Source organism: Paramormyrops kingsleyae, chromosome 13 (genome assembly GCF_048594095.1).
Source record: "Paramormyrops kingsleyae isolate MSU_618 chromosome 13, PKINGS_0.4, whole genome shotgun sequence".
Taxonomy (NCBI): Eukaryota; Metazoa; Chordata; class Actinopteri; order Osteoglossiformes; family Mormyridae; genus Paramormyrops; species Paramormyrops kingsleyae.
Window position 1 is genome coordinate 15,324,726 of NC_132809.1, and position 11,116 is coordinate 15,335,841.

Genomic DNA, 11,116 nt, shown 5'->3' on the forward strand with positions numbered 1-11,116 from the left:
TATATTAAGCACTGTCTGCTTGGGATAAAACCTGTACTGAAGAGCACGAGAAACACAATAAAGAGCCAATGGCTGACATACAAAAAGACTCCAAGCTCCAGCTGCTGAAATAGTACAGTCCCACTGATATGATAATTTTTTGTTTAACATTGTAAACCCATTAAAACATATTGGATATTTTTGTTAACTATATCAACATTCAATATTTTTCTTCTGACTTATATGTTTACTTAAAAAAGGAAAAGTAAAAACAAATGAAAGCATTAGTTTATCTTCTCTAAAGTCTTGTCTTTTACAAATATAAATCCATTTGGAATACTTTGTGTATAGGGCTTTTTCTATTGAAAAATATTTATAGCGTATTTGATCGTCTACGCTGAACGGCCAATCCTGAAACATTCCAGTTTAAACCAATCAAAGTCCGTTAGGCGTCACTTCACCTCACTGTACTCCGTTTGAGGTTGTTGAATGTATCGGCTGTCGATTGCTGAAAAATAACGAGAGGTTTGTGGTAAGTAAAATACTTAAGTTAATGTTAAAGTTCCATTTAGCCGTTGTAGTCAGAGATTTTAGTTTAAGATTCTGGCGGGAATAGCTGGAATGGTGTGTTGGGATTTATCGTTCATTTTTAAAATCTAGTTAAGAGAGGTGGCTAACTGCCGTTAACATTAGCCGGTTCAAACAAGTCACACGCCTTGACATAACAAAACACCTACAGTGCTCTCAAGTTTAATGAGATGTTTAACATTAGATTACATCTGCATAGCTCTTAAGTAGGGGTGGAGCCGAACCCGAATACGGTATTCGGAAAAGCACAAATAATGTGTTTTTTACGAATACTTATTTCGAACAAATACTTTAAAAAATATTTGTATTCGGGAACAAGAAAAACTTTATATCAAAAAGCTGCGTTTCCTCTTGAGACCGCAGTGCATGCCCGGATGAGTGAGTGAGTGAGTTCAGGAGTCGGGGGGAAGTAAAAGAGGTGACTGACACAGGCTGCTCCACACAGTAACAGAGAAGGCTCGGCTGAGCGAAAAAAGACTTAACTGTATCACTGTTTTTGTTGAATAGATTTTTGTACCTTAACTGGGTTCCGGAGGCAGTTTATAACTTTCGGGAAGCGGAGTTTGATCGGGAGATTATTCCATTACGCTGCATTATTGACGTCTGCAGTCAGGTGCTCTCATGTTCGCTCTGTTTACGTAGCTCTGTTAGCTCGGTAATTTAGACAATAGGCTGTTGACAGAGTAACGTTAACGTTTGGTTAAAAAGGTTAAAACAATGCTTGTGTAGTTGTGTCGAATTGTATGCACTTGTAGGAGTTATATGGTACGTTTAAGTTACTCTGTCTACTGCATATCCATAATTATTATAATGGATATAATTAAAGAATACTTACACTATAACGTAAATTAGAAGTGCAACGCAAAAAAACTGGATTTTTACGCCTATTTTGAATTTTACTCGAATACGAATACAAATACAAATACTTTTCCCCCCTCAACAAATACAAATACAGATACAAATACCGGCTGCTTTGCACACCCCTACTCTTAAGTCTCACGTATTGACCGTGGGACGCGCATTTAGCACAACAATATCAAGCGTAACACGACATGATTTTTCATCCCGCTCCCGCGACTTACTTTCCCGCTCCCGCAGAAATGTGTAATATTTCGACCCGCTCCCGTATATGGTGGGCCAAAAATACCGAACACATTTTAAATGCTATATCTTGGCTTATAAAAATTAAATAAGGTACCAAATTTATTTGTTGCCTAACTAACTGAATTTATGAAAAATAGGATATATTATGTGGGCACGACTCCGTCTGCGAATTAAAGATGTCTTTTATATAAGGGTAGATTTGGCTAACCAGTTTTCCACAAAAATACAACCAACAACGTTTCTAATTAGGCTACAGACCTGAATTAAAAAATATCTAAACAGTCTCAATAGAAACATTTCAGTCAAAATGAGAGAAATATAGGGTAACATTTAAATTTTTGGCGCGGCTCTGCGTTTATTCCAACTAGAGTTCTGCGCGGGACTGATTTTTCATCCCGCTCCCGCCCCGCTCCGCTATAGACCTCTACCACACGACATTTATCTCTCAGAAGTGATAAAGCTTGCGCCACTGAAATTAACAGGCGAAGGCTGTGACAGATCGCACCTGAAACTGATGATCAGACTTGCGCGACAACTGGAAATGCTATTTTCTGATTGGCTTAAATTTCAATTTCAAAAGTCAGTTCCAATGCCTGAATGAATGGAATTACAAAAGCACAGACAACACCCAAAGGCCAAAACAGTGCACAATCTTTGACATTTAATTGTCATTTTGATCTATTAAAATAATATTTTATATTTGATACATATTATTTGTGGAATAGTTAATGAAGTAATGGTAATGTGGGCAGTGGTGGCTTAATGGTTAGGGAAGCACACTTGTAATCAAAAGATTGCATGTTCGAATCCTTGACTAGCAAGGCACCACTAAGGTACCCTGAGCAAGGTACTGCCCCAAAGCACTACTTCTCTGGGGCTGAATTAGTTCCCCCTCTTATGTCACATGTGGATTAAATGCAGAGGACACATTTTGCTGTGGTGTGTCACCAATGACAATTGATCACAATTGACAATTCTAAGTAAGTGATGACTGACAGTTCATATACATTAATTCAGTATTGAAATGAAAAAATGTGGCTTATTTGATGTATGAATGACGTGTTTTTGGTTTTATTGAATGACTGCTTTTTTTTTTTTTTTGCAGGGCAGTGTTGACATTTTTTGAGGTGGCAGAACTAGTCCCAGGTATTTATGGAGGGTGCATGGACCTACAATGAACGCAGCAATGCAAGAAAGCGAGCCAAAAAAAAAGTAGATATTATTATAGAGTCAATACAAAACAAGCAAAGTAATACCACATTTGCAATAAACATGGAGGAAAGCTTGCCGGGTAAAGCTTCTGGTGGATATGACCATATGCTGATTGCTAGTGATGGGGAGCATGAGCTGGGTGCTGATGAGGAAGGAGAACATAGTTTTTATGACAACTGGTTTGATGAGTCTGATGAGGATGATATGGGACATGGAAACTCTAGTGATAGTGTTTCTGACTTAAGAAATTCTTTGGTGGACTGGGCTATTGAGTTTGGTATCTCCTTAATGGCTTTATCAGCTCTTCTGTCCATTCTGAAATGTTACCATCCTCTTTTGCCAAAAGATGGACGGACATTGCTCAAAACAAAAACAGTCTTTAAGGTTGAGACTTTAGCAGGTGGAGTTTTCTACTATTTTGGAATACTGAATTCATTTCAAAGGATACTTACTAAATTGTGTTCTGTTGTGCCAGACAGACATGTCTTTAGACTGCAGTTGAATTTTGATGGTCTGCCTCTCTTTAAAAGTACAAAGACTCAGTTTTGGCCAATTCTTGGTATGTTACAAGAGCATAGCATGAAACCGGTGGTAATTGGTCTTTTCTGTGGAACTTCTAAACCAAATTCTGTGTCTGAGTATTTGCAGCAGTTGGTGAATGAATTGAAAACAGTGAGTAATGGATTTGTTTTCATGGGAAAAACATTACTTTTGAATATTGCCTCTGTTATGTGTGACACTCCAGCTCGAGCTTTTATCAAAGGTGTTAAATCACATACTGCATATCATGGTTGTGATAAATGCCATCAAACTGGTGTACGAATAGGCAGCCGGATGACATTCCCAGAGGTCAATGCACCACTAAGGACTGATCAGGATTTTAGACAAAAAATAGATGAAGAACACCACCATGAGCACTCTCCATTATCTGATGTCAATATTGACATGGTTGCTACATTTCCTCTTGATTACATGCACTTGGTATGTTTAGGGGTAATGAGGCGTCTTCTTGACCTGTGGATGGGTCCACCTGGCCCTATTCGTTGCCGAGTATCCTCTAGTCAAGCTTCCTTGATTTCAAGTAGGCTAGTTGGGTTAAAGGATTACATTCCAGTAGAGTTTGCTAGAAGACCACGTGCATTGGCTGAGAGAAATAGATGGAAAGCAACAGAACTGCGTCAGTTTTTGTTATATACTGGGCCAGTTGTTCTTAAGGATGTTTTGAAATCTGCAGTTTATGACAACTTCATGTTATTGTCAGTTGGTATTTACATTTTAGCCAGCCCAGAATACTGTTTCATTATGAATGACCTTGCACATTCTCTTCTTGTTGGGTTTGTTGAACACTTTAGCAGTTTATATGGACCAGAATTTTTAGTTTATAATGTGCATGGTCTGATACATCTTAGTCAGGATGTAAAACAACATGGAAATTTGGATTTGATTTCTGGTTTCCCTTTTGAAAAATTTTTGGGACAGCTGAAAAAAATGGTTAGGGGGCCAAACAATCCATTGACTCAAGCAATCCGGAGATTATCTGAAATTGATGCCAGTAGTATTGGTGAGGTATCTGTCCAAGTACATACAGCATGTAAGCATGAACACACTGATGGGCCTGTGCCAAAGTCATTTACAAGGAAAATATGTCAGTTCAAGGAACTGACCAAGAATGGTGTGACTTTGAGTATCTCTAAAAGAGATTGCTGTGTCAGAATGAAAAGTAAAATAGTTTTAGTTGAAAATATAATTGTTGATGGACAGGAAGTATTTATTGTAGGGAAAGAATACAGAACCCAGGAACCATTTTATGGATATCCATTTGACTCTAGAGAGTTGGGGATTTACCTTGTTTCAGACTTGTCCATGACTAACAAATGCTTCAGATTAGAAATAGGATTGCAGAAATATGTCAGACTACCGTTCTATGATAAATTTGTTGTTGCACCTCTTCTACATTCAAAAGGAGAAAGTTACAAGAAGCATTGATTCCCTTTAGTTGCTATTTGGATGTTTTTGTAAAGCTCAGGTCTCATTATTTCCAGGAAATGTATCATATAGTTGTATTTGAAGCCACAAATGAAGTGGAACTGGTGCCTTCAACCTGGGTCAGAGATGGACAGTGTTTTTGGCCTCCAAACACTGTAGATATTGTTAAGTCCACAAAAGCTCAAGATAGCCCTGGTGATGGATGGACTCCATACAGTGTCAAAGTTATATTCACATCAGGTAAGTTCAGTTTTGTTAAATATATTTTAAAATGTTTGTTTTTGGGAACAGTATTTGTACGTAAAATGTATGAATATGGTCAGTTCTCCAACAAATTTGCCACTTTTACTTAATATTGGAATTATGAAAAATGATGAGTTGGTGGTATAGTGTGAGGGTGTGTATGTGTGTGTGTGTGTGCTCCTCTACTTACGAACTGTCAACTTACAAACTTTCAGACATACGAACAAAAAGGACTGTAAGTCCAAATTGTGTTCGTTGGGCTCCCATTTCCAGTCCGTAACATCATTTTTTTTTTAAGATTGCCATGTGAGAAGGTTCAGGAATATGAAGTGATTGGCTATTCTGTATATTGTATTTTGACATTCTGGCACTGTTCACACTAGGAATGAAAATTTATTTTGACAAACCAAACAATGTTTTTTTTTTTTCTTTCCTACAGCCACCTTTTAGAGATAGTTTGAGACTCATTTGGTCCATGTGCTTAGATGTAAGCAGAACCCATTTTACTAATTTGCATACAGAACTGCAAGATTCTGTGCTTTCCTGCGCCAACCATCATAACCTGAATGTAAAAAGTAGTATAATGTATACAAGGCATATGTCAAAATTGCTCAAACAAAAACAGGGAGAAGGCTCATTAATTCATCTTTTTAGATGACTACAATGAGGCACGTTTGAAACTTCCTGAAGCTGTTGTCAACACAGACCTTGATACAGATGGTGAGGATTCGCCAGTTAAATACAAACGAAGAAGGAGGTAAGATATTATTTTTCCATTTGATTATGTTGACAAAGTGACAATTGCGCCTTGTAACAATGACTGGTTCTTAAGACAAAAGCCTGTGTGCTTACCTGGAGAAGAAGATGATATGGAAGAACCCTTGCCAAAAGTGAAGGGAAGGAACAAGTATGTATATTCTTCTAATATTCATTTGACTTGCAAATCTTGACTACCTGTGTATGTTTAAAATGCTTGTGCTGTGTTTGGTATGTTGCTACAGACTAGGTTTGCTGCCTACTGCACCAAAAATTTTGCATTCTCTTGGCTCTAAAGGGATTGTCTCTTCCAAAGCAAAATCAAGGTTTGTATCCGCATTTTTATGTTTCTGTAACGGGATAACAGCTAAATTCTTTTTCACTCACTTTTTGTGAAAGTTAAGAATTACTCCATTTCAAAACCAATACGATTAAATTTTATAAATGAATTTCATGATAATTCAGTCCAGAGCAGTTAATGATCCAAACCAATACAGGCAAGGCAGTGCATCCCCATACCAGATCCCCAGAAGGCAAAAGCATGTCCACAGACATGCGTCCAAAGACCAGGCCCACAGAGGCGTGTTCCAAGAACAGGGACATAGCTTTTCTCCGGACCATGATCACAGAGCCAGCATGTCTCCGGACCAGGCCCACAGAGACGGTACTTCCGTAGACGAACGTTGTGAAGGGTTCATGTCTCCCCAATGCACTTTGCCAGACCAACACCAAAGAGATTGTGTCTTTGGACCAGCACCACTTACTCTGACAATACACTGTTTCTGCAGATCAGCACCAGAGAGGTCATGTGTCATCAAGCGCCAATCAGCAACAGTGTGATCTCTTCATTTGTAAGTATATAAAAATATAAATGGTGATTGAGTGTCATGCATTGCAATTCATATTACCAAGACTGCAAATGTTTACTTTTTTTCTCCCAGCACTACTTCGTGCTATCCTGACAAATCAGGAAATCATGCTGGAACAAATGAAATCTATATTCAAGACGGTTCAGGGTCTAAAATCCATAGCTGAAGAAGAAACTGGTATTGAACAGGATCTGCTACCAGTTGCTGATGTGCACGCCCTTGAGAACTTAGAAGAGAGACTAGGAAATAACGACTTCAAAAATCAATTGGTAAGTGTATCAATCAAATAATATTTAAATATTACTTGCCAGGAAAGTGAGCCGTAGAAGAAAAAACAAAACAGTAAAAAACAACATTCCTTGCGTTTTAGCAGGTGCCAATATTTTGAGACAATGTTTTTGAGACCACTGTTGTCAGAAAATGCTGCACATTTTTCCTCATTAGAGTCATATAATACAATCAAATTGTATTCCCTATCAGACTTTATTTTTAAACTTGTAAAACCCATGAAGATACAAAATGGGTCATAATTTAAATCGTCCTGTCTATTTATAATGTTTACCTCTGTAGATAGACTAAACTGTAGAGAAGCCAGTTAAATGGTTTTCTGCCTTTTCATTTAAAGATCCATTACCTGGCTCTGAAAGGAGGGTCAAATGTAAGGGAGAGTGTGTGGCGGATAATGAACGCACTCATCACAAACACACTGGCAAAGAGCATCAACATGCGAGGGATTAATGGAAAGATTGGCTTCCAGCGTTTGATGTTGAAAGAAGTTGTGATAGGTAAGTTGTTTCTAATCCAAACTGGCACCTTGTCTATTTTTTTCTGTTCATGCGGGACATCAGTTCAGTCCGTTGCTCCTTTGTTACTGGTGATATCTGAAACTCTTAAAAATGAGTCCTGCAAGTTCCAGTTTATGACTTTGTGTATTTAATTTCAAGTGCTAGAAATATCTTATTGTTATATATATATATATATATATATATATATATATAAAAAAATGAAATCCTGTGCGGTATTCGATATAGCAGCCTTCTGGACAGTTACAGTTCAAATGAGTGTGGTTTTTTTTTCCCCCAGACCAGAACAGAGATTAGACCAGATTGCATACCTACATGCATACAATTACTTTGACTTGTTATTGTGAATAAAACGGTGAAATGAATAACCCTGTTTAAAAATTGTTTACTTGTTTATATTCTGTCATGGATATAATGATTCATATCTCCTTATTTGTGTACTACTGTATGTGTTTTGGAATTGTTTTATCCTAAACTCCGGGTGCTGTCTTGATCTTGAAGGTATGATTTAATTTCAATGCCTTAGAACCAGGTGGCATTAATAGTGTTGTGTGTTTTAGCTGCTGTTAGAAAAAATTCTTTGACGAGGACTGCAACGGACCAGGAGGCGGAGAAAGACATCCAGAAGTGGCTTCAGTTGGCACCTGACAGGGATGGAGGAAGGAAGGAACGGGCAAGAAGGGCAAATGAGACTTGATTCACATTGTTTTGTTTTTGGATTTTCTTTGTGTCTGTTTTCGACCACCCAATTTTCAAATTTTATTAATCAGTTTTACAGGGCCATATTTTTTGATATTTTGTATGTTGTAAAGTGTTTTAAATGCCTCATCTGTGTGTTCAAGTTAAACTGAAGTGTAATTAAATATAATTATAGTAAAAATAAACTATTGAAATCAATTGTGTAGCCATTGTGGTTTATGACATCACTGGGCCTGTTATGGCCCAAATCAGGTAGAACCATGTCTGGGCCATCACTGGGCCCGTTATGGCCCAAATCAGGTAGAACCACGTCTGGGCCGTCACTGGGCCCGTTGTGGCCCAAATCAGAAAATCCACGTCTGGGCCGTCACAGGGCCGTCATTCTTTGCGGTATCTGGGCCAGAGGAAAATGAATACTGTGGGCCAGATCTGGCCCAGAAGAATTTTGCTATCTGGGATGCTTAAACATTTTCCTCTGGCCCAGATACCGCAAAGAATGACGGCCCTGTGACGGCCCAGACGTGGATTTTCTGATTTGGGCCACAACGGGCCCAGTGACGGCCCAGACGTGGATTTTCTGATTTGGGCCACAACGGGCCCAGTGACGGCCCAGACGTGGATTTTCTGATTTGGGCCACAACGGGCCCAGTGACGGCCCAGACGTGGATTTTCTGATTTGGGCCACAACGGGCCCAGTGACGGCCCAGACGTGGATTTTCTGATTTGGGCCACAACGGGCCCAGTGATGGCCCAGACATGGTTCTACCTGATTTGGGCCATAACAGGCCCAGTGATGGCCCAGACATGGTTCTACCTGATTTGGGCCATAACAGGCCCAGTGATGTCATAAACCACAATGGCTACACAATTGATTTCAATAGTTTATTTTTACTATAATTATATTTAATTACACTTCAGTTTAACTTGAACACACAGATGAGGCATTTAAAACACTTTACAACATACAAAATATCAAAAAATATGGCCCTGTAAAACTGATTAATAAAATTTGAAAATTGGGTGGTCGAAAACAGACACAAAGAAAATCCAAAAACAAAACAATGTGAATCAAGTCTCATTTGCCCTTCTTGCCCGTTCCTTCCTTCCTCCATCCCTGTCAGGTGCCAACTGAAGCCACTTCTGGATGTTTTTCTCCGCCTCCTGGTCCGTTGCAGTCCTCGTCAAAGAATTTTTTCTAACAGCAGCTAAAACACACAACACTATTAATGCCACCTGGTTCTAAGGCATTGAAATTAAATCATACCTTCAAGATCAAGACAGCACCCGGAGTTTAGGATAAAACAATTCCAAAACACATACAGTAGTACACAAATAAGGAGATATGAATCATTATATCCATGACAGAATATAAACAAGTAAACAATTTTTAAACAGGGTTATTCATTTCACCGTTTTATTCACAATAACAAGTCAAAGTAATTGTATGCATGTAGGTATGCAATCTGGTCTAATCTCTGTTCTGGTCTGGGGGAAAAAAAAACACACTCATTTGAACTGTAACTGTCCAGAAGGCTGCTATATCGAATACCGCACAGGATTTCATTTATATATATATATATATATATATATATATATATATATATATATATATATATATATATATATATATATATATAACAATAAGATATTTCTAGCACTTGAAATTAAATACACAAAGTCATAAACTGGAACTTGCAGGACTCATTTTTAAGAGTTTCAGATATCACCAGTAACAAAGGAGCAACGGACTGAACTGATGTCCCGCATGAACAGAAAAAAATAGACAAGGTGCCAGTTTGGATTAGAAACAACTTACCTATTACAACTTCTTTCAACATCAAACGCTGGAAGCCAATCTTTCCATTAATCCCTCGCATGTTGATGCTCTTTGCCAGTGTGTTTGTGATGAGTGCGTTCATTATCCGCCACACACTCTCCCTTAACTAGATTTTAAAAATGAACGATAAATCCCAACACACCATTCCAGCTATTCCCGTCAGAATCTTAAACTAAAATCTCTGACTACAACGGCTAAATGGAACTTTAACATTAACTTAAGTATTTTACTTACCACAAACCTCTCGTTATTTTTCAGCAATCGACAGCCGATACATTCAACAACCTCAAACGGAGTACAGTGAGGTGAAGTGACGCCTAACGGACTTTGATTGGTTTAAACTGGAATGTTTCAGGATTGGCCGTTCAGCGTAGACGATCAAATACGCTATAAATATTTTTCAATAGAAAAAGCCCTATACACAAAGTATTCCAAATGGATTTATATTTGTAAAAGACAAGACTTTAGAGAAGATAAACTAATGCTTTCATTTGTTTTTACTTTTCCTTTTTTAAGTAAACATATAAGTCAGAAGAAAAATATTGAATGTTGATATAGTTAAAAATATCCAATATGTTTTAATGGGTTTACAATGTTAAACAAAAAATTATCATATCAGTGGGACTGTACTATTTCAGCAGCTGGAGCTTGGAGTCTTTTTGTATGTCAGCCATTGGCTCTTTATTGTGTTTCTCGTGCTCTTCAGTACAGGTTTTATCCCAAACAGACAGTGCTTAATATATAGTTGAGAGCAGACCCTTCAGCCATAATTTTACGCCAGATGAGGGTCAGGTATGGGACCCAGAATGACATCTTGCAGACCCAGGTGACATCTTGCAGATTTACATATACAACATAGTGAAATGTGAACCTGGTACTCTCATATAGGCCATAGACCAGGGGTCACCAACCTTTTTGAAACTGGGAGCTACTTCACGGGTACTGAGCCATACGAAGGGCTACCAGTTTGATACACTCTCCTTAAATCATGTATAATAAACATGTTTTAAATGCTTTCTTTTAGATATTGCCATTTTCAA

The 11,116-nt window shown here is 38.1% G+C and overlaps 1 protein-coding gene across 1 annotated transcript; it reads left to right on the plus strand.

Annotated features, from left to right (window-relative positions):
• The first annotated feature begins 436 nt into the window (after positions 1-436).
• On the plus strand, positions 437-8,437 carry LOC140578179 (uncharacterized). Its single transcript, XM_072698260.1, has 10 exons — positions 437-511; positions 4,926-5,109; positions 5,767-5,869; positions 5,945-6,019; positions 6,114-6,194; positions 6,366-6,532; positions 6,657-6,719; positions 6,810-7,006; positions 7,363-7,522; positions 8,101-8,437. The coding sequence occupies exons 2-10, from the start codon at positions 4,929-4,931 to the stop codon at positions 8,235-8,237; spliced, it is 1,164 nt and encodes a 387-aa protein (XP_072554361.1). The 5' UTR covers positions 437-511; positions 4,926-4,928; the 3' UTR covers positions 8,238-8,437.
• Positions 8,438-11,116: the final 2,679 nt, after the last annotated feature.